The 24652-nt window shown below is 40.3% G+C and overlaps 1 protein-coding gene across 1 annotated transcript in view; it reads left to right on the plus strand.

The window, feature by feature from the left end:
• WWTR1 (WW domain containing transcription regulator 1) overlaps window positions 1-24652 on the plus strand; it is a 178606-nt gene that overhangs the window by 110424 nt on the left and 43530 nt on the right. The window contains exon 2 of the mRNA XM_020980909.2: window positions 4081-4217. Within this exon, the coding sequence (XP_020836568.1) occupies window positions 4081-4217 (137 nt within the window). The remainder of the gene's footprint in view (window positions 1-4080; window positions 4218-24652) is intronic.

The raw sequence follows: 24652 nt of genomic DNA on the forward strand, positions 1-24652 counted from the left end.
ATCCAACCCCATCATTTTGCAGATGAAGAGACAGGCCTAGGGAGGTGAAATAACTTTCCTGAAGTCACAGTGGTAAATGAGAATTTGAACTCAGTATAAAGGAGGCTTTATGAGAATGAAAAACACCAGGAGACAAAATGATTTTAGACTAATGTCAACAAGGGAGTGTAACAGGTGGGAGTCCTTCCTCAAGTGACAGAATTGTAAATTCAATCTTGTGGCCAATTGAAAGTTTTCATTACGAGTTGTCGAGAAAGGAAGTGACTCAGTACTTCTGAGGAGGGAGTGGAGCCATGACCACTGAATGAAACAGTGAAGAATTGAAACCCAGATTTCAGCCTGGGGGGTGGGGGTGGGGCAGTGAACCTAGGCAAGAAAGAGCTTTGGGCAAGAGGACAATTCGTTTTGTAAATAAAATGATTGGCTATTTACTGAACTGCCTCATGGCTAAAGGAAGTTTTCCCATGTAGACAAGGAGCCATTGTTAAGTGACTTAAGGACGACATATTTCTCTGTGGTCTATCCGTGGCTTAGACTGTCTCTGAAGGTCAACAGTGAGAGGTGTGGTTTCAGGACAGATTAATTTGCTGAGATGAGGGATTGACTCTCATCCTCTGCCTCACACAGCACTACTAGTGTGGCTCAGCATTGTGGGGTCATGGGGTTAGAGCTGGGAGCATCTAATCTATCCCTCTTAGTGAGAGGTGTGTGACTCCCCCAAGGTCATCCAGGTCACAAAGATGTCATCTCAGGTCCCATGAAAAAATCCATTATCCATTCCTCATTGATTTTCACTCTAGTTTCTCCCTCTCTGCCCTTTTTTTCTCACTACGTTTTGTGCTGCTTGAAAGATTATTTGGGAGATACAGTGATACCTCAATAAACAAACTTCTTGGGAAACCAAGAACCCTGGAACAAAACTTGTCCTGGGGGCAGAGGTTGGGAGAAGCTTCTCAGTTAGTTGGTCATGGTGGTAGTTGAAAGGAGGTCTTAGTCCCAGAACTTGAACAGTCAGGTTCCCCAAACTGTGACTTTTTCGTAATTAAATGAGGTATCATTCCCATGGATGTGGAAGCCCTGTGTTTGCCTTGCTCTGAGCAGCCCGAGAGGACTGGGGAGCCTAGCCGACCTCATTGGGAGGGAAGAAAGAGGTGAGAGAGGGAAAACAGAAGAAAGCACTCTCTTTTGGTGGGGCTACAGTGGGGAGAGATCTAGGACCTGTGAGAAGCCATCCTTAGATTTCTTATATTAGTTCTTCCTTTCATAATAAAGTTCCTGACATCAAAGTATATCAGAAAGAGGATTTTTCAAGAGGTATTATGCTCGTAGTGATTCCCTCTCCGCTTTTGTGAAGTCCAGCTGTTGCAACCTGGTCAATGCTACTATACTTAGGGGAGAGTTAATGGAAAGGATGTACTTGGGTTTATTGGTGTTGATCATGGTAGCTGGTGGTAGATTGCCCTAATCCTAGGTGGGTTACACTGTCTCACAGATAATACATCTAGCATTCATACATAATTGTTTATTTTTATAATATGAAGCCTAGGGGCATAGGTTTAATACACTGGACGGGAGTTTGCTGAACCCTGAACAGGGGTGAAGGTGTTATCAGCTGGTTATGGAGTATTTACTCTGTCCTTAATATATTGGGCCCTGGGAGGTTGGCTGTGCTATTCTGTATGTACTTTAGCAAAGAAGAGAAATTTATGAAAACTATAAAAGGAAGTGGGTGATTGAGGTGGAGGTGTGCTAAAGATGTCATGTCATTTGAATTTTTATGTTTGTGGGTACTGTTCTCCCTCCTGTTGGTTGAGTTTATAAGTTTATGTAATAAGTTGTTTTTAATTTTCTTATTTAATGTACTCTGGTGCTTTGATTTTCCTTCTCTTCAGTTTCTATTGTGTCCTCTTACTGATTTTCGATATTATCCAAGATTATAAGAGAAGCAACATGGTACAGTTGAGAAAGCATTTGGGCGAGGATCCAGGTGACCTAAGTTCAAATCCTGTACCTTTCACTTACTACCTGTGCCAACTTGGAGAAGCCAAACTTTCTGGGCCTCAGTTTTTTTCATCTGCAAAATGAGGGAGTTGCATATGGTAGCCTCTCAGGTATCTTCCAGCTCCAAACCTGTGAGCCTGTGAGGTAGCTGACAATATTAAAATTCCATTAGTAAGTATTTATAAGCACTTCAACAATCTTGTGAGGTGGGTGCTACTACTATCACCATCTCCATTTTACAGATGAAGAAACTGAGGCTAAGAGAGGATTAGTGACTTTCCTAGTTGGGTCACCCAGTTATGAAGTATCTGGGTTAGAACTTGAACTCAGGTCCAGCACTCTACTCATTAGAACATCTAACTGCCTCACATTGTCAAATCACAGCTTTCTCCTAAATATCCAGTGGCTAAATTTTGTGTCACACTTAGTTAACTACATCAAAGACCTGCTTTACAAGGGATTCAGCATATCCAGAGAAAGAACTATGGAGTCTGAATGCAGATCAAAGCATGTTAGTTTCTCTTTTTTGTTTCTTCTTTCACAACATGACTAATGTGGAAATATGTTTAATATGATTGTACATGTATAGCCTATATCAGATTGCATGTTGTCTTGGGGAGGGAAGAGGTTAGGGAGGAGGGACGAATTTAGAACTCAAAATCTTACAAAAGTGAATGTCAAAAACAAAAAATAAATTAATTTAATTTTTTTTTAAAAGAAGGGAGTGAGAACTGTCACAAAATTATGGATTGGGGTTAAAAACTTCCATACCCGGTAGTGATTTTAAAAGGTAAAGACAGTAGTTTCCTACATTAAAGACCAGGACCACAAAGAAGTCATCACTCCTAGAATCTGAGAAAAGGTCCAGCAGGAAGAGAAATCACTGTAATGTTCGTGTAACCAGGGGAAAACGAATAGAGGTGAAGTAGGCATTGGAAATGACACAGGCTTGGGAGAAAGGAGAAGCAGGCATCCCCCCAACTATGAGATAGCCAGCTGTCAAAACAGATGGGAAATCTGATGTCTCTCCTGGATTCAGATCAGTCCCTGTGCTCATCCAGAAAAGCAAAGTATGTCAACATTTCAGGTGGAGGCACCAGAGAAATCAGGCTGATCTTCAAAGGGCAGAAGCTAACAAACTCCCACAAAAGTTAGTGCTTGAGGGGAGTGGAAGAGGAAGTCGGCAATCTGGTCCCTGGATTGAGTCATCTGAGATGATTGCTAATGTGGTTTGGTAGGCTGGGAGCAGAACCTGTATGCTGATGAAATTGTTAGGGAGGAGAAGGAAAAAAGAGGAGGAAAAGAAGGAGGAGGAGAAGGCAGGAGGGGCAGAATCTTATTAATTCTATTCAGTGGACATACTGAAAGCATTAGGAAGACTGCCCACAGCTACAACACTGTGTGTGTGTGTGTGTGTGTGTGTGTGTGTGTGTGTGTGTGTGTGTGGTGATTCATCTCTCCATTTTAGGAAAATCACCTGTTGGGTATGTTGTAGAGGGAATTCTTGGTCAGGCATGAGTTGAACTCCATGACCTCTGAGGTCCTTTTCACCTCCAGCATGCTTCCCACTCTGTATGTAATGAAAGGGTCAGGTGTTCAGCTGAAAGGAGGTGGTTGGTGCAAATGGAGTAAAGGTGAAATGGGGATAAGAGGCCCTGGTCAAGGAAGTTATTTATGTATTATGTATTCTGACCTATTGCCAACAAATGCTGACTTAATGAGTTTGAACCTTGTTTTGTGTGTTTTGATATCAAGGGAACCTATCCGTAGGCAAAGGGAGATAGTCACTTGTGGACTCAGATGTTACTCATTGAGAGAGCCTACCCCGGTGACAATGGTTGGGCAGCCAAGACAGCAGACCCCAATAAACACCTCCATGTTTAGGAAGCTCATAGTACACTTGTTAGAAACTCAATAGTTCTTCTAATAAAAGCAAATAGGAGAACATGCCCACTTGCAAGCAGATTCTAAATTAATAGCTGACTGTCATTTAATCTTAGTAATTGCTCTGACTGCTGCTGCTGGTGAAGATGGCTGTGATGCTAATTATCTAGAAACTAATTGTTTCTTTTGTTTTAGTCACATAGAAAAAATCACCACATGGCAAGACCCTCGGAAGACAATGACTCAACCTTTAAACCACATGGCCCTCCACCCTGCTACAACTTCGACCCCAATGCCCCAGAGATCAATGGCAATGTCTCAGCCCAACCTTGGTGAGTATCTGACCTCTGGCCTTTGACTTGGGAATGGGTAAAGCTCTAGGTTACCATGTGGCCGATGGGGGCCAGGAATTGTATATTTCTGCTTTTGTATTTCTCCTTCTTCTCTCTTCTTCCTTTCTCTACAAGCCCTGGGACTAGGGACCTGTCACTTTAGGCAGTGATTGTGCTGACATCATGCAATATACTTGGTTTTACTGGACCTGTGAGAAAAATTAATGTGTCTGGCTGAATTCACACAGACCAAGGAAAGGCTGGCGGGGGGAGGGGGGGTGTGCTGAGATACTGCCTGGGAATTTAATCATTGAAAACAGCCAAACTCTACAAGTGAGGCCCCAGTCCCCTTTGGTTCTTCTGGAGCAGGTGTCTCGCCCCCTGTCTCCTGCTGCATCTTTCTTCCACTCCTCCCCACCCCTCCATATACAGATAATTGCCCTAAGATTTTATTTTGTATAGATTGCTTAATCATGACTACAGAATCAGTAGCTGAGAACAGAAAATATTGTCATCATCACCACCACCACCGCCAATGGGTTTTTAAGTAGAACCAATATTTAAATACAGCCAATATAGAATCAGGCTTCTCTGGTTGTCGTTTTTAATGGTTAAAAACCCAAAAGGCTGTTTTCGTCCACAAGTGTACAAATTTCAGATGATAGTTTCATTTAGTCTCAGCAACCCATTTTTCCAAACTCTCACGTTGGATTTTCAGGAATGAAAAGGATAAAAATGGATAAGTTATTCCTGGATCCATTCCCCGATTTCTGCAATGTAGCCAAAGGGAATATAAACTCAAATAGAACCCAAATTAGCTTAAGGTGAAAATCGGGCCCATTCTTCCAGGAAGTCTGGAGTTATAATTTTGAAGGTTGCAGACATAAAATACAGCCAAAAAGTAAAAGGCTAAGAGGGCAGCCTACGTTGGGTCCTTATCTAGAGGGGAGATCAAGGAAAAATAACTAATGATTATACCAGCAGGGAGAATCCAAATTCTCCTTTAGTCACATGCCCCCGATACAGTCACCATGTACAGAAACCAGATGCTGGTACTGGCGTCCCAGTGGTGGTGAGCTTTCTTTTAAGGTGGAAGAGAGGGAGTTTTTACCATGATTTAAAAAAAAATACCAGGCATTTACATATTTTTAGGAAAGCAAAACACTTCATGGAAATTAACTCACTAGATCCTCACCACAACCTTATGTGGTTGTAGGGAAGGAAACCGAGTCCCATAGGGGCTAAATGATTTGGCCAGGGTCACATGCCAGAGTCAGAGACAGAATCTGAACCCATGCCTTCTCTGATGTCAGGCACTCTGTTTGCCACTGCTTACCACCACATACTGCTTTTCCTATCTTCACTTTTTATATTTATAGCACAAAGGAGACTTAAAACTTCAATTTGAACCAACGCAATGTGTGTTTTGGTATATGTGTTAACTTCTCTCTCTCTCCCTTATTTTTTTTTGTTTTTTTTTCTCTCTCTCCCTTATCAACGAGGTTGCAAACCAAGTATTCTGAAACTAGTTATTTGTAGAATAATAAGATCAGAGATTTAGAGACTAGAAGGGACTAGAACCTCAAACTTACCATACTCATTTTAAAGATGGGGAAATTAAGGCATGGAGAGATCAAGTGACTTGCCCAGCCAGGGTCACATAGTCAAAAAGTAACTGAGGCAGATTTTGAACTCAGTTCCTCTTGATGCTACACTCTACATTGCTACACTGTGTCCATATCCACCTAGATATATCTTGTTATATATAGGGTCAAAACACCCTATTTCCTGGGTTGCCCATACATGCAATGGGATGAGCTCCAAAGAGAAACACCTCATGTTGCATCATCATCACAATAACATTTATATAGCACTTAAAGATTTCCAAAGTGCTTTACATATGTTAATGAATTTGATCCTCACAATGATCCTGCAATGTAAGTCTATTTTCATCTCCATTTTACAGATGAGGAAACTGAGGGGGAGCATAACTAATTAACTTGCCCAAGGTCGTACATCTAGTGTCTGAGACAGGATTTGAACTTAGGTTGCCTTACTCCAAGTCTTACGCTCTACTCATTGTGCTATCTAGTTCTCTGTACTTTGGGTCTTCCTAGCAAGATTCACTGCTGGGGTATTTACTTGGCCTTAATGGTGTGGGCTGTTCCACCAGTCTGGGGAGAGTAGCAGATGTGCCCCAAGAATGGACATCTGAAGAAAGCTGAGTAAACTCCAAAGACTGGGGAATAATTCAGTGAGTCACAATAGGGCAATAGCCATCACTTCCCCCAGAGCATATCATTTCAAACTACAGCTGCCTCTGCCTCACACTCTTTTTATATCAGTCTGAAAATACATATATAAAGGGAAATAGGATCAGATCATTTTTCAAGTTCATCTTGGAATTTCAGCTGTTGAAGGCATCTTCACAATGGAAAAGGGGAAGGGTTGAAATGACTGATATGAAGAAAAAGGCATTAATATAATGTGTTTTTAAAAAGAAGATGGAATGGATCCATAAGTCCATCGCATACCATCAAAAGTGTGGGTAATAGATGTCCCTTATTTGGAAGGTACTCACACCTCCAAGTGACTTCAGCATATTGAAGAATCCCTTTATGACAATGATATTGGAGGACAGGATTAATTAACATGGCAGCAGGTGGGGAGGCAAGTAATAATAATATTAACAACAACAACAGCAACAACAACAACAATAATAGCCATCCTTTATGTAGTGCTTCCCATATATTATCTTATTTGAGCTTTACTAAAAGTACATGAGGTAAGTACTATTATTATTCCTATTTTGCAGATGAAGAAACTGAGGCTGGGAGATCTTAAGTGACTTTCCCAGGGTAACACAGTTAATAAAAATCTGAGATGGGATTTGAACTTAGGACTTTCTGACTTCAAGTCTATTTCAGTCTCTATCCATGGAGTTTTCTAGGTCGGTAGAGCTGTTCTTCACAGCTCAGACAGTTTCCTCTGCTTTGTTCATCAGCTAACAATGGTCTTGGTTGCTTAGTCTTGCAAAGCTGTGGGGGAGTTGAGGAGCACCCGGGGAATAGGATGGGAGCTTATGTATGAGTTGTGGATGGATAGCAGCTTGTATTTGAAGTGGAGAGTGGATGAGTAGAGAATGTGTTACTTGGAGATAAGAAGGAATTGGGTAAGAGTCAGAGAAGTAAGTGTTGGGAGGGAGATTACGGGTCTAACAGTCCTGGGGGCAGCTGCAGTGACTCCCTGCCCTTGTGTATTACATGGAGGATGTTCATAGGCATAGATTAAGGTTAGTCCAGATCACATCTTGTCCTGCTATTGGGCCTTTATACACAGATTGCACTGGGGTGGGGAGCAGATAATGATGAAGCCAGGGCACTGGAGCCAGACTAGGACTGCCTGGATGAATTGTATTAGCTGTAGCCATGGCAGCAGATGCAGCAAACATTTGTAGCTTGCACTTACTCAGTAAGACACTGAAGGCAAAGGCTGATTACATTACATTGGCCTTTTATTGCATTCCTTCAGTGTGGAAGCACTCATTAAGATCACGGATTCAGAGCTGGAAGGGGTCTTGAAGGGCATTAAGGCCTTGTAGAAGAGGGAGAGCTGGAATTTGAATTGGTTCCTTTCGACTCTAAATTCAGAGCACTCTTTTCATTATGCTGAGCTATATATACAACTACATGCCTCAACAGACTCTCCAGAGCTGGGATTTGAACCTAGGACCTTTGACTCCAGAACCATTATACCATGCTGCTGCCATGTTACACTAGTCTTTTAGTATCAATCATTGCATGTGTCTTAGAATTGTTTTATTTTATATTGTTGGGACAGGTTTGCTTCCAAAATAATGATATTTATTTACACCAAGAGTTTTCAAAATTGGGTGGATTTTCATTTGGGCAAAAATATTTTCTATTTCTATTCATTACTTTGATTGGGAACAGTGCCCTCTGGTGGAGATTTGAAGAAACACAATTGTGTTAATCTAGATAGAATTGTTTTGACATCACCCTCGCTTGTTACGGATATGGTTCGCTTTATTTGGTATGTCCCTGAAAATTTGCTGCAAATTGATTTCTTTTCAAATGCAAGATGAGAATTGGTACTGAAAGGAGCAATACAATTTTTTTTTTGTAAAATGAAGGAATAAGTGTATTGCCCCAAGAGCTAAGTAACCTTAGTCCTAGTTACATCTATCTTCCTATCTTTGTAGTCATAGGCATGTTCCATAACCTCAGTCTGCATTTGCTTATTTTGAAAATGGGAGTTGTGGATCAGATAATGGCTAAAGCCCCTTCTGATTCTAACATTCTGTCTTTACCTCAGTCTTTATGTAGGGTGCTCCACCCCTTCCTAGGTCAAAACCATTTCTTCCTTTTCACATTTTCTTAGAATTCTTGGGTGCTCTCTTGTACTTATCATATTCTGTTGTATTTGTCTTCCATTCTACTTCTTTAAGATTGAGTGAAATACTATTGAGACATGGAGTAGGAGACTATTTGCCCAACATTAGTGCCAAAAAGTGGCTAATGGAATCTCAAACCTATGTCTTCAGATGTTTGTTTTAGACTTTTCCCACTGTGCCAAGCTTTCTAAAAGAAAGAGTGAAAAACAACTGAAAAATATAGAACGTTGGGGCAGCTAGGTGGCACAGTGGATAGAGCACCTGCCTGGGAGTCAGGAGGACCTGAGTTCAAATCCAACCTTAGACACATAACACTCACTAGCTGTGTGACTCACCAAAAAAAAAATTATGCATATATATATATATATATATATATATATACACACACCCTCCCCCATACACACACACACACACACACACATATATACATATATATATATATATATATATATATATATATATATATAGAGAGAGAGAGAGAGAGAGAGAGAGAGAGAGAGAGAGAGAGAGAGTAACAGTGATGTGGATAAAAGAGTCCCCCAGATTTGAGATTAGAAGGGCTGAGTTTGAATCATGTTTCTGCCACAAACTTTGGGTATGACCTTGGGCAAATCCCTGGGCTCCAGTTTCCTAATTTGTAAAATAAGGCAGTTGGGCTGGGTGACCTCCAAAGTTCCTTCCAGCTAAAGATTTATGACCTTGTGATTGAGTTAGATATTAAATAGATAACCACCAAGGTCTCTTCCAGCACGACCATTCTCCAATCCTGTATTTCTAGTACAAACATTTTACATAGTCCATGGAGCCTCACTCAAATGGTGACTGACTAGTCCTTGCTTCACTTCCTGTGTCCTCCAAAAAGGTGTGTCACGGCACTAGTTTGGGAAGCTTGCCTCTCAAGGTTCTCAACTGCCTTGTTGAGCTGCTTGCTAATTCACAGTTAACTCACTTTTTGGTTTTCTTCTTTTTTACAAAGATCTCATTTTTATCCTTATGACAACTTTGGGAGGTAAGTGCTTTTATTATCACCATTTTGCTGAGGAGGAAACTGAAACAGAGAATTTAAGTGACTTGCCTAGAGTCAGAGAGTTAATAAGTATCAGAGATGGGGTCTGAACCGGGTCTTTCTGACTTCCTTCAGATCTAGTGTTCTATCTACTGCACTACTTAGCTGACCCATTAGGAAGATGAAAAATGAAATTGAGTCAGGAAGTATTTATTAAGCCAAAGGCACAGCATGTGTTGAATATCAGGAAGACCAATAAGAAGTATCATACTTGACCTCAGGGAAACTACATTCTAATGGGGGAAGATGTCATGCAGAAAAGGAAAGAGGTGAGTGTAGGGGATGAAAGTACCTGGAAGGGGGTGGTGGTGGAGTATATTTGACAAAGTCCCTCAGAAATGAGTCAGCAGTTCATCCTGGAGAGGAATGAAGACATGGTTGGCCTGAACCTCCACCTTAGATGGCGGTTCTGAGAGTAAACAGCCAAGCCGAGGGAGAGGCCTCAAGGGCTGAAGATGCTTCCAATTTGAGTAATCCATTGATGAAATTAATTTCCAAGGTGAAGAGGGTTCTATGGCACGGCACAGTAAGTCTTGTGGAGACTTAGTGAAGCCTCAAGAAGAACATGGGCTGCTTGAGCAGATAAGAGGCAAAAAGAAGTCCCAGAGACACCAAAGTGTTCATACCAGCACTTTCTGTGATGGCAAAAACCAATTTTTCTGAAGTGAATGCTCATTGATGAAGGATCCACTGAAGAAATTGTGATATCGAAATGCAATAAAATTTTGTTATGCCACAACAGACAATGAAGGAAAAAGGAGAATTCAGAAAAATGGGGAAGATTCGCATATACAAACACAGAGTAAAGTGAGCAGGGCTGGAAGAACAATAAACTGTATGTGCAGTGCCCACGCTAATGTACATAAAGTCAACACGAAAATTAATTGGAATGTCTAGTCTAGGTCCAGAAGAACTGATGGTGGAACATAGGTGTGTGTATGTGGGCAAGTAGGAGGTGGGGCTGGAGGATACAGAAAGCAGTATGCACTGAGAGGAGTCATGGCTGTGTTGTGGCTTTTGGGTTTGCTGAAATGCTTTTCATTATAGAAAAGGGTTTTTTTTGAGGGGGGTTGTTAAAGGGAAATAGCTTTTGAATAAAGAAATGACACCTGAGATGAAGTAGAGAAAGCCCTTGGGGCATTAAATGTCATTTATGATCCAGCCACCAAGCATCTTTATGTCAACATCCATGATTGTGAAAACTGTGGTGATGACAATGATGATCAGAACTGTTATTAACTCTTTCAGTATAGATTAGTAATAAAAGGATCGCCAAAAAGCAGCCACACCCAATATCCCTTGAAACTTAAGAGTATTTCTCATTCTCCCAAACTAGATGCACCGGAAGGTGTGAGATCTCTCTGTCTCTCTCTCTTTCTCCTCTCTTCTTCCCTGTCTCCTCTCTCTCTCTTGTTTCTCTTTCTTTATCTCTTCCCCCTCCCCCCCCCCCCCCCCCCTCCCCTCCCCTCCCCTCCCCTCCCTTCCCCTCCCCTCCCCCCCCCTCCCCCCCTCCCCTCCCCTCCCCTCCCCTCCCTCCCCTCCCCTCCCCTCCCCTCCCCTCCCCTCCCCTCCCCTCTCCTCTCCTCTCCTCTCCTCTCCTCTCCTCTCCTCTCCTCTCCTCTCCTCTCCTCTCCTCTCCTCTCCTCTCTCCTCTCCTCTCCTCTCCTCTCCTCTCCTCTCCTCTCCTCTCTCCTCTCCTCTTTCTCTCTGTTTCCTTCTCCCCTATTCCTTCCCCCTTTCTCTTCTCCCTGCCCCCTCCACTCTGTCTTTCCTCTCTCTGTCTCTGTTTCTCTATCTCCCTCCCCTCTGTCTTTTATCTGTCTGTCTCTCTCCTTGGAGAACTCCACTGAATATGGCAGTTTAAAATATTGTGGTGTATTAAAATGTTTTGCCAAAAGAAAGTAATGTGTTATTTTACCCTTCTGTGATAATCCCAAGGCTCGCAAATCTTGGCTGGTCTGGCTCATGTCAGACATTGAACCAAGAAGTTTTTGGGAATGAGGTGTTAGTGTCTCAGCAAACCTTATTGTGCCAGCAACCTGCCAGACATCACAGGAAAAATAGAAACTGGGTAACAAGTTAAATCCCCTTTGGCCAGAGTCTGTTGGAGATCTTTCTCGCAAAGTTCAGTTTCACTTCTGTCTGTAGTATATTTTTAAATGCCATAGGAATTATATATGTATATATACACACATACACATATGTGTGTGTGTATATGTGTGTATATGTGTGTGTGTGTGTGTGTGTGTGTATATATATATATTTTTTTCCCCCCTCCTTCTTTCTTTTTTGAAGATGTGCCACCAAAGGGCCGAAGTATTCCAGGTCTGCACCCTGATCTGTACTTGAAATTGCAAACACATGTGTGTGTCTAGCTCTGCCTTTGGAGAAGAGATGGAAAATCAACTGTGTTGTTTAGCTGGCTGGCCTGTCTCCTAACCTCCCTCGAGCTATGTTTGAAGGGAAGTGTACAAAAACACTTAAAACATTTTTTATCAAAAGCAGAGAAAATAACTAAATCAGACCACAGACTAGTGAGGCTTAGAGCGTATGGGAGCAGATGAAATAGAAGTTCATTGCAATTCAGACTCATACTTTAGGCTGTCTGCTCCCCCCTCTAGTTGTTTTTCTAACCAGAGTTTATGGCAGACACATCTGGCTTACTCCATTCTTTCCAGCTCTGGTTCTCTCTCTCTCTCTCTCTCTCTCTCTCTCTCTCTCTCTCTCTCTCTCTCCCTCCCTCTTTTTCTCATGCTGTGGTTCTTGCAGCTCCCTCTAACCCAGAGCAAGGAATACATGTCTCTCCTTCCTCACTTGCTGCTCTGTACCCCTAGAGGAGATAGTGTTTCTAGGGGAGTGGCAGATCTTGAGATTCAGTGATTAAAAAAAGAATTTGGCAGGAAGAGATGTCTAAGTATGGGGAAGATTTGATAATGATTTCTTTTCTTTTCTTTTTTCTTTTTTTGGCTAGGCAATGGGGTTAAGTGACTTGCCCAGGAGAGGGGAGGGGAGAGGGGAGGAGAGAAAGAAATAGAAACAAGAGAGAGAGAGGAAAGAAGTGTCCAGTGTCTGAGGCCGGATTTGAACTCCTGACTCTAGGGTGGTACTCTATCCACCACCTAGCTGCCTGACAATGATTTCTTCTTGGAGGATTTGATTTGTTCTTGGTCAAAATTAAAGTCAATTGGTTAGCCACATTTCTTGAGTGTCCCAGGGTCCAAAGATCCCCCAACTCAGTGATTTCCCATAGTCACAGATGGCAAGGCTTACTAGAGTGGAAACGAAGAAGATAAAGCCTTATGTATTCACTGGAGCTACCCATCTCTTCTCCTCAGTTGTATTTCTTGAATCAATTAACTTAGTTTAAAAATGTAAAATCAACTCAATTCGTTAGCCATTTATTAAGCATCCACTGTGTTCCAGATACCGTGTTACCCAATGGGAATTGAAAGGAAGGGGAAGAGAAACAAATACTTGTTAAGTGCCCTCTATGTGTCAGGCACTGTGCTAAGGGCTTTACAAATATTGTCTCATTTGATCCTCACAACAACTTTGGGAGGTAGGTATTATTATTATTCCTATTTTACAGTTGAGGAAACTAAGGCAAACAGAGGTCTAGCTTAGGATCACACAACTAGTAGATGTCTGAGGCCAAAGTTTAACTTGGGTCGTCCTGAATCCAGGTCCAGTGCTCTATCCACTGTACCATCTAGCTGCATGAGACAGCTCTTTCTCTTAAAGAGCTATTATGCTATTTGGGATAAAAAAGACATACATAGATTTTACATTAAAAATTTATTTGGCTCCCTGTTGCCTCTAGGACCAAAAACAAAATGCTCTATTTGGCATTCAAAGCCCTTAATAATCTTGCCCTGTCCCATCTTTCTAGTCTTCTTATACCTTACTCCTTATGCCTTATTCCCTAACACATACACTTTAATTTAGTGAGACTGGCCTCCAGCCTTTTCCATGAACAAAACAAAACATTGCTTAGTATTTTCTCTGGCTCTCCCCTATGCCTGAAATGTTCTTCCACTCAGCTACTGACCTACCTGGCTTCCTTTGAGTCCCAACTAAAATCCCACCTTGTATCTGAAGCCTTCTCCAACCCTCTTAATTGTAGTGTCTTCCCTTTGTTAATTATTTCCTATTTATCCTGAGGATAGCTTGCTTTGTACATAATTGTTTGCATATTGTCTCTGTTATTAGATTATAAGGTCCTTGAGGACAGGGACTGTCTTTTGCCTCTTTTTGTATCCCTAGCACTTAGCATGGTGCCTGGCACATAGTAAGTACTTTAAAAATGTGTATTTATATTTCTATCTCTATGTCAATATATATGTCTATATCTGTGTCTACCCATAACAATTTTGGCTGGGAATGGGAGGCAGGAATAAGATAGTCTACATGCCTGGTTGCACTTGGACTGAATTTTTTAGGAAGCTAGGGATTTTGGTCAAAGTTCTTTGACCATTGATCATCTCTTTTACTGACATTCTCCCTTTCACCTTCTCTCCTCTTGCCGCACCCCCCCCCAACAAAAGAAACACCCTGCAGCTGTATCTGTATAATTATGTCCATGCATTATAAATACCTCCATAGGAAGGGAAGCTCGGTCTACGTCCACTCAAGATGAGTGAATCTGACTGAAGCATGGTGGAGCAGATCATTTCAGATCTTAACAATTTCCCAGTCACTGGTCTTTACCATCTGTACCAGCTCATGCAGCCAGATCAGCCAGCGGGGCTTTGGCACCAAAATGACCCAAGTGAATAGGCTAATTGGTTTGTGATTTCTTCATATAAGAAGACAGATGTAAAGCTACTATTTCCCCTTAGTTGTTGCAGAAAATAAAGGAAAATAAAACTTCCACTCTTCATTATGCATTCCTCCAACCCCCACTCCCACTTCTGATTTTATATAGAAGACATCCCCTCCCCAATTATACAGGATGTAAAGAATTCTGATATGTAATTGCTTTAACTGGACATTTTGTAGTATGAACATTCACTACTGTTCCTGATTAATAAACAAACACAATTAAATCCAATGAATGTTGATGTCTTGGAGAATTTAATTTAATTAAAGAGTTTTTGTAGGTTCCAGGAGGAGGTATTTGCACTATTTAGGGTTATGCAATACAACAAATCGTGGCATTTTTTTTTCACTTAAAAAAACTATCAGTATAAGATTATATACTATTGAAAAAGAACTCGATACTAAAATCTAACATGATTTGTTTTTCCTTCGTACTTTTCTCTCACCTAGTTAATTTCTCTCAAAATGGAACTTTGAGTCCATTTTCCATCCTTATAGAGGATGAAACTGGGGCCCCAAGAGCTTATGTAAACTTGTCCAAGATTACACAGGTAGGAAGATTTCAGAGCCAGGATTTTGGACCCACATGTCCTCTCTCTCCCCCTGTTCTCCCCTCTCCCTCCCTCCTCTCTCTCATCATTTAGTTCTGATTTGGTGATTGTTTCAAATATGTCTGTATTTCTCACTTTTCTCTTTCTTTCTTTGCTTCTCTGAGAAGTTCTGGTGGTGGCGGTTGGTACACAGAACCTTGGGAGGAAAAGTAAGGCCTTTCAAAAGAATTTATTTTTGAAAGGGAAGGAAGAAGAGGCACCTGTGAAAGTCTACATATATGGTGGCTCAGCTGCCATTATAGCTGAGGAGGCTCTGATTGGGACCCCAAAATTGCCTGTTCACATTGAGAACCCCAGCTGGGCTCTGGTTCATTTGAGTAGATGGAGATAAGGACATGGTTTAATAGGCAAGAAGACCCTGCCAAGCTCAGTGGAAGACTTTCCTGGCTTGTGGCAGTAAAGCACATCAATAGTATGTCCCTGCCTCCTAAACTATCTCATATTTAATGACTTTGGATGTATTTGTATTCATTCACTCCCTTTTTATGTTCATATATTTATATATGTATACTTGACTCCTTAGGATACAAGCAGGTATTGTTTTACCTTTGAAGGAAGCTTCCAGGCACAGAGGACAAAGCTTGGGTACTTAGAGTCAGAAAGACCTACATTCAAATCCAGCCTCTAGCACTTATCAACTGTGTGTCTGTGGAGGAGTCACTTAACCTATCAGCACCTTGGTTTCCTCCCTCACAACTGTGTGACCTTGGTCAACACATTTAACCTCTCTGTGCCTCAATTTTTTCATCTGTAAAATTGAGAGAGCACCTACTTTCATACAGTTGTGAGGATCAAATGAGTTAACATATATAAAGTGCTTTGCAAAACTTAAAGCACTATATAAAGGTGTTTTTTTAAGTTATTATTATTAGCATTAGTATCATCATCCTCAGCACCTGGCACATAGTAGTTGCTTAATAAATACTTGTTGGTGAAGGCAGGAGTTGTGACAATTATCCTGATAACTTGGGCCTTGGGCCCATCAATCACATGAAACACTTGCTAATGGGGGAAAAAATCAAGGAGGGGTTGAGAGAACTGAATTATCCAGATTGTTGGATGGTCTCTGTTGCCTTAATTCATTGAATAATTACATGTCCTGCATTCTATTTTGCTAGCAAAGGCCTAGCTGAAGTTCTAGGACTGTGTGACCAATAATAACAATTATCACAAGGGAAAACAACGGTTCAGATTTATGGAACACTTCTGGATTTATTATAAAGGACTTTCCTCTTGGTAATCAGAAATCTTATGTTTCTCTGTTTTACTTACTTCATGTTGCAACAGTTAATGGAAGTCTTCCAATGCTTCCAATTCATCACATTGTACTACCTTGTTTAGCCATTTCCCTGTCAAAGAATGACTACTTTGTTTCTATTTCTTTACTACTACAAAAAGTGCTAGCAGAAACATTTTGGTATATATGATTCCCTTTATTTTTGTCACTGGATATTTTGTAATCATTGGTTTTTTTTTTTAGCAGAGTAATGAGATCGATGTGTAGTTCTCTAAACAATGTGTGTGGATCTGTCTTTCCACAACTCCCTCTCCCCCCCACCCCAACATTGACTATTCTCATGTTCCATCAGCTTTGTCAGTTTGCTGGAGAAAATTTCAGAGAGTTGTTTTGATGTGTAATTCTCTTATGATTAGTAAGTTGAAACATTCTTTCAAGTAGTTGTTAATAATCTATAATCTTTCAAGACTAGTTTGTTCATATCCTTTGACCATTTCTCTTATCCTATTTGAATTTCATTCATGCAAAAGTTTTCCATTTCATGTCATTAAAATTATGTTTTGTAATTGTGGCTCTTCTTTACATGATTAAGACTTCTCTACCCTTATCCCCCAGCAATAATGATGAGGGTACCTAATCTGGTCCTTTTTAAATTTTTATGTTATAATCTTGAATATTCCACAAATCCACTTTGAAGATACTGGGGTATATGTTGTAAGATGTTGGTGTACATAATTTCTGCCAGATCCCTGTTTTCCCAGCAAATGTTCTGGGTGAATTTATATTCTTAGGTATGTTGAACACTGCATAGGTAATTTAGTTTGCTTGTTTCTGATGTTTTCTTATGTTCCACTGATCTACCTTAAAATTTTTTTAGCCAGGACCAATACCCAAGTAGCTTTAATGATTGCTGCTTTAAAGCATAATGTGAAATCTGGAAGTGGTATTCTCCCATTATTATCCTTTAAAAATTATTTTTCCTTGGATTTTTGGCCCTTTGTTGTTACAAATGTATGTTGTTATCATTTTGTCCAGATCTATGCGTCCCCGTGATGGTTTGTTTGGCATAGCATAAAATCCATCATTTAATTTAGGTATTATCATATTTATTATTGGTTTCATCTGATCATGAGCACTGAATATCTTTCCAGTTTTTATCCAAATTATTCATTATTTCTTTAAGGAGAATTTTATAATTGTATCTATGCAGGTCTTAAGCGTGCCTTGGTAGAATGACTCCCAGAAATTATATGCATTTTATAATTATTTTGAATGAGACTTCCACTTCAGTTATTCCCTGATGGATTTTGTTACAGGCAGCTTAGCTCTTAACAGCTACATGTAAGAGGTGAAGGCTGGGTCATTGAACTTAAAAAACTTTGTTCTCCTCCCTTCCCCCTAAAAAATGATTCAACCCGTTTTTCTCAGTTGCGAATTGTCAAGTGTGTTAAAAATAGTTTTGTCAGCTTAAAGAGTATCTGTTGGCTCAGATGCTTTTTCTGCCACCCAGAACTTCTTGCTGTTGGGACAGTCAGTCACCCAGTTAAAGTGTAGTGCCCTCTCCACGCAAGGTGAATTTGGGATGATCTGTCCTTCAGGCACTTGGACCAAATCCATAACCTCCAAGTGACATTTCTCTAGTTCTCTTGCCTGCCTTCTTTGAAAGCTCCAGGTCCCATGGTCTCAGGGCTGGGTAGGATCTTCATTCCCACCCCCACGTCCCCACCCTCTCCCTTTATAAACTGGAAGATTCATTTCTGCTTCCTCTCCTGCAATCCTAAATTTATTCCCAGTGACTTTTGCAGTTGCTGGTGGTCAATAACAGCTGTTCCGTCATGCTGATCTCTGAGTAATTCTGAGGGATGAACTCACCATGATTCGCACTATTGGAGAAATAGTCTGGGAAACAAACACTTTGGTAACTTGTCTTTGGTAATTAATGCCCCGTGAAAAATCACTTTGGAGTAAGATCTCCCCACTCTTGGTTTTCTGAGCAGAAAATAAAACACAAAAACAAAAAAAGGGGGGGGGGGGAGGATTAGGGGAGAGAGTTACCTAATATGAGCTCAAGCTTATTTAACTACATTGAAGCCCAAGGAAAATGGAATCCCTTTGGGGTGTTTTAAGATGGACAGGTGGTGGGGGGAAGAAGGAAGGAGTACTTGGGAGTAGAAGGAAAGAGTCATATGAAATTAATTTGCTTTGTAGTATATGCCATATAGTACCCCTATTTACTTCAGTTTCTTCATCTATAAAATGAGTTGGTGAAGGAAATGGCAAACCACTCCAGCATCTTTGCCAAGAAAACCTCAAGTAGGGTCACGAAGAATCAGACGTGACTGAAATGACTGACGACAAGCACAATATGCTGTGCATTTTATTCCATATTAGTTTTTCTTTTCTACTGTATAGAATTATATTCTTTAGTTGGATGATGAGGTGGAGGGGGGAGGGGCAGAATAGTTTCAAATTTTGCCCAGAGTTAGTTATTTGTAGAGCTAGCAAAAAAAAAAAGATGTATCTTAATGTGACGAACTTTAATTCAAGCTCCATAAGCATTTAATCTGGCTAAAGTCTAGCCCACACTTTTAGAATCATTTCCTTCTGTCTCTTCCCCATCAATCTCCCAATTTGCTTGAATTTAATTAAAATGAAAAACATAATTTTTTCAAAGATGGAAATGAATTGTCCTCCTGTGACATAACTGGTTTTCAGGGACATTCCCTGAAAGAAGACCCTCTCTTCCCCTTCTTCCCCACTTCCTTCTCTTCCTTGTCTCCTCCCTCTTCCCTTTCTTCTACTCTTTCTTTCTCATCTCCTCTTGTTTAGATAGTTTTCTGTTGCTTCCACTTTAGATTTCAGGGGTTGGAATTTCTCTTCCAAAGACCTCAGCTCTAACATTCACAACTTTCCCCCTTTTATTTCTCTGGTAGTTCTCCCCCCTCAATATAAAGGTCATATTTTATATATTAAAATACGAAGGGATCTTACGGTACGGCTACATACAAAAGAGAATAGCAGTTATGTGGTGCAGTAGGTAGAGCAATGGGCCTGGACTCAGGTAGAGGTTCAAAACTGGCCTCAGACATTTACTACTCTGTGACCCTGGGCAAATCACTTCACCTGTTTTTGTCTTAGTTTCCCCATCTGTAAAATAGCTGTAATGATAGCCCCTACTTCCCAGGGTGATTGTGAGGACCGAATGACATAATAATTATTGAGCATTTAGTACAGTCTCTAGCTCATAGCAGGCACTATATAAATACTAGCTACGCTGATGCTACTGAAAATGTTCTTGACTTGGCTTAAGACAATGCTTAGTTTCTTCCAGTCATTCCCAATTTCAGTGCTATCAGATTTGCAGATAAGGAAACTGAGGCTCAGTGATGGGCAGTGACTTATCTAAGAGTAGAGTAGAAAGTGAAGGAGCCTGGCTTTTCTGATTCTTAGCTTCATTCTCTTTTCCTTATACCATTCCGTTTCTTGGTAGTTTTATGATCCATCATCCTCAAGCTCCCAGTTTTCTTTCTGACCAAAGTGTCATCCTTTCAGATATCCTTTCTTTTACCCTCCCAGTTAGAGTCACACCCTCCTCTTTCCTACTTCCTCAGTCACTTATCCAGATACCCACTGATATATGCATACAGAGCTCAAGTCTACCTTGTTTCTATGACCCTGGCCAGGCCACACATTCTTCTTAATTATTGGTAGGATGGTGTTTTGTGCTTTTCAAAACAACAAGTATAGTCAGTTTGTAGATACATTCATTTAAAATCTTGGAATTTAAAACAAAACAAAAAACTCCAAATTTTCCTGCAATGGTTATATCTCAGATATGATCTAGTCAATTATTGTCATGTGTCACTGGCAGTCACTTTCATTATCAATAAATTGACACCCATATGGAGAAATTCTCCAATGACCTCTTTATTTTATTGAGGCTTCCATCCACACTGGTATTTCTTTGTATATGGTATACTTGCATTATTCAGATTTTCTCAATTATATGTGTGTGTATGTATATCATGTATGTATGTATGTACACATGTATCTATCTATCTGTCTTCTCAAGCTTCTTGCAAGTAGGAAATAAGTTTCACTCATCTTTTGTCCTCCCTTTCTACCCAGTACAGAGACTTCCATGTGCATAGAAGACCTCATTAAATGTTTCTTGGGTTGAATTGAGTTAAACTCCAGAAATACGCAATATAATTTCCCTCAAACTTCCAAGTCACTCATTAACATAGGAATTGACAGTTTTCACATGTGACATAAAACAGCATGGCAGTTTCTAGTATTTCTCAGGCTAGTGGATGGAAATGGCATCATTTTCAAGTCAGAGTCAGTGTAATGGCACTTCTCCATTGTGGATTGTATAGAATCCTAACGTCAGAGAAAGCTGAGAGCTAGAAGCAATGTTAGAGATCAGCTTATCGAAAAATCTTCATTTTTTAAAATTAAAACGAATTAGATGTACTTCAGTGATAACCTGACACTTTTTAATTTGGGAGTGTGTGTGTGTGTGTGTGTGTGTGTGTGTGTGTAATATTAACAAAAAGGATTGAACCTATAATTTCATTGTGATAGGAAACTCCCAGCTGAGAAATCTCACTCTACTGATGCAGTAAGACAACCCCTATTTACAAGAAGTTGATACCATAGTAGGGGAACCAAGCAAAACCATAATTAGTCATTGTTGAATTCCGGGCAAGCAACACAAAATGTACCTAAGGCAATTGGCATGAAATAAGCTTGGAATTGCAGGCAAGGGTAGGAGTGGGGATGGTGGCAGAGAATATGGGATATGGCAAGATCACCTCATTGAATGGGAAGCATCTTACCTGTAATTAGAAAGACAGAGAAAGCCACCAGCTGGTAGCTTTCTATTTTAACTAACTACTCTTAGTATAGTGCCTGGCACATAGTAGGCACTTGATAAGTGTTTATTAACTGACTGAATAATCTTGCTAAATAGGTGTTTGCTCAGTCATTTCCCTGATGCTGAGGGACTGCAAATGATATTTAATGCTCCTTCTAAATTGTGACACCCTGAGCAAAAGCTCTAGTTGCCCCACCCTAGTTCTGGCTTTGCAAATGATACATGAACATAACTGCCTCTTTTTTTAAAAAATAAATTAGACCATGATTTGGAAAGAAGATGTTCATATTAAATACTGCAAGGTATATTGAAGGAAAGCAGCATCAGAGTTGATGGCCAGCAAGGGCCAAATGCTGTAATTTATTTCCTTAGCTTCTACATGTACTAGAGATATGGAATCCATATAAGATGGTACACTATGCTTTTAGAATTTAATTGATCCCACTTCCAAAAAGATATGGTAAGTAGATCATGAATAATCTTTTATGAAGATTGTGGGAGAGAAAACACTTACTCATTAATGAACCTTTTTTGGCCTTAGTGGCCTTGAAGACTATAAAAGAAAATAAAAAGTTGCTTTATAAGGAAGGAAAATTTTAAAAACTGGTAGAGACTCATATAGGTTAATGTAATTTTTGCCCTGGGGGAGCACAGAATGATTTCATTTACTAATATTTAATAATAATAGCTAGCATCTATGTAGCATCTTAAGGTTTGCAGAGGACTTTACAAATATGATTTCATTTTTATCCTTACAACAACCCTGGGGGGGGCAGGTGCTATTATTATCTCTACTGTTACAGATGGGGAAACTGAGGCAGAAAGGGATTAAGTGGCTTCGCCAGGGTCACACAGCTAGTAAATTTGAGCTTGGGTCTTCCTGACTCCAAGTCCAGTGCTCTGTCCACCATCCTAGCCTCTTATTATTTCAGTTAATTAAGGGGTTGTGCCCCTTGGCACCTTTTAAAACAATTTAACTTAATTTTTTTTTCAATTAACAAAATCTGTTTACTCTCCCTACTTTTCACACCACCCCTCACCACCATGAAAACAAAAAGAAAGAAAAACAAAGCCCTTGTAATATGCATAGTCATTCAGGAAGCTTAACTAGTACAAAATTACAATAAATTCATCCTGACAAGCAGCAGCAAGAAGTTTCCACTTCCAGCAGGGATGAAAGTGTATCTATTGTTGGAGGATGATGATGAAAATTTGGGTAACCCGGGCTACCAAGATAAACTGGCAGTCACCCTAGGCTACACACAGTTCAGTAGTAGCAAGGTTGAGTCACCTCCAGGCTTCCCAGGCATCTGGAGTCAACGCGATTACGTTTGTGTAAATCTTCAGTCATTTCACAAATAGTTATTAAGCACCAACAAAATACAAAGGGTGGTGAGTGGGGAAGATCAGAAGATAAAAGAAGACTTTGCTGCTACCCTCAAGGAGTTGGAATCTAGCAGGGGAGATCTCTGTCATATTCTTCAGGTGACTCTGGGTTATTAGTTCACCCAAGATGAAAAGAACTAGATGAAGTCAGGTTGGAGTTTTCCACTTCATGAAATTTGATTTTTAGGGCATCGGGCAAAGATCTTTCAGAAAGGAGCAGCTTGGTGTTTCTGGGCATTCTATCACATCTCCCATCTCAGATCTTTGCGCAGACCCATACCTGGAATGCTCTCTCTTCTCAACTCTTTCTTTTGGCATCCATAGCTCCCTTGAAGATTTTCTTTTTAACTCTTCCACTGCAAGGTCTTTCATGATCTCCCCTTATCTTTGTTAGCCTTTCCATTATTTTTTTCGACCAGACTTGTGATTTCATTAATATATGATGTTTATGCCCCGTCAGAAACCTCCCTTTATCAACAAAAATTGGCACATGCTCCATATAGTCTTAAGAGTATGGCTATGTTCAAGGTTAAGTGACTTGTTCATGGTCACTTTGAGTTAGAATATGTTAGAGGCAAGACTTTCTGACCCTCTGGCCAGCTCTTTAATGATTACATCACCCTACTTCTTTCCACAACTCATATTACTTTGTATTTACTATGTTTTTGTTGTTCAGTTGTGTCTGACTCTTCATGATCCTATTTTGGGGTTTTCTTGGCTGGAGTGGTTTGTCATTTCCTTCTCCAGCTTATTTTACAGATGCGGAAAACTGAGACAAACAGGGTTAAGTGACTTGCCCAGGGTCACACAGCTATTAAGTACATTAAGCTATTAAGTATCTGAGGCTGGATTTGAACTCAGGAAGATTGAGTCTCCCTGATTCCAACTCAGTGCTTTACCCATTGTGCCACCTAGTTGTCCATTTACTACGCATGTATTCTTTATTTACTTCTCTGTGTTGTTTCCTTCCAGCAGAATGTAAGCTTTTTGAAGGCAGGAACTGTTTTTGTTTAGTTTAGTTTTTCTTTGTATCATCAGCACCTGGCATGGTGTTTGGCACAAAATAGGTATTTAATATGTCCTTTCCAAATGAATGAATGAGTCTTGCATGTAGCAGGTCCTTAATAAAATTTGTTGAATTGAATGGAATTGTTGCTGCTTCATTAGCCAAGGAATGAAGCTTTTGCTAGCCAGCTCTGGGAAAGGAGCTGTTGATATTGCTAGAATAAATTTGAATCGTTTTCATAGAATCAGAGAATTTCGACAATTACAGGGGACCTCAGAGGTAAATCGAGTCCCAACCCTTCCCTGAAATATGGAGCCCCTTTACAATATTTCAGCTGAATAGTTTTCCTTGTCTTTATTGAAGACCTCCAGTGACAGAGAACTCACTTCTGTTGTTCATTGAAATCTGAGAAGCAGTATGACACACTAGATAATGAACCAGCCTTGGAGCCAATCAAACCTGGGTTCAAGTCCTGTCTCTGACACATACTCACTGCTTTTGCCAATGAAAGATTGCTTGTTTCTCCTACACTGTTCCCCTTATTAAGTCATTTAAACTCTCAGTGCCCCAGGCAACTGTCTAGAACTATAATTTACAGATAGTTGCTGTTCTTTATTGGTGGAATTGGTGGTGGCAGGAGTTTGTTATACAAGGAAATGACACGTTTTGAACAACAACAACAAAAATTGCACATTTCATTTTTAAAAAAAAGTGTTACTGGACTGCCTCACCCTTCCCAAATGTACATTTTTGAAGCTACTTTCATTAGGAAAACCTAGAAGAAAGACACTGGAAGACTATTCTTCTTCCTGTCCCTTTCTCCCACTTATTCTGAATTACTCCTGAGCAAGATAGAGATGTGGTGCATTAATTAGCAGAACCGAAGAATGGTTGGTGAAGAGATAGTACCTCCAATGGGCAGATCCATTCTGGGCAGAAGTATGCCAGCACTAGAAAACTGTGGGTGAATGAGCCAGGGTTCTAGCTTGAACATTAAATCTAAGACTGGGAAATGCTT

Source organism: Phascolarctos cinereus, unplaced genomic scaffold (genome assembly GCF_003287225.1).
Source record: "Phascolarctos cinereus isolate Bilbo 61053 unplaced genomic scaffold, phaCin_HiC Scaffold_7;HRSCAF=346, whole genome shotgun sequence".
Taxonomy (NCBI): Eukaryota; Metazoa; Chordata; class Mammalia; order Diprotodontia; family Phascolarctidae; genus Phascolarctos; species Phascolarctos cinereus.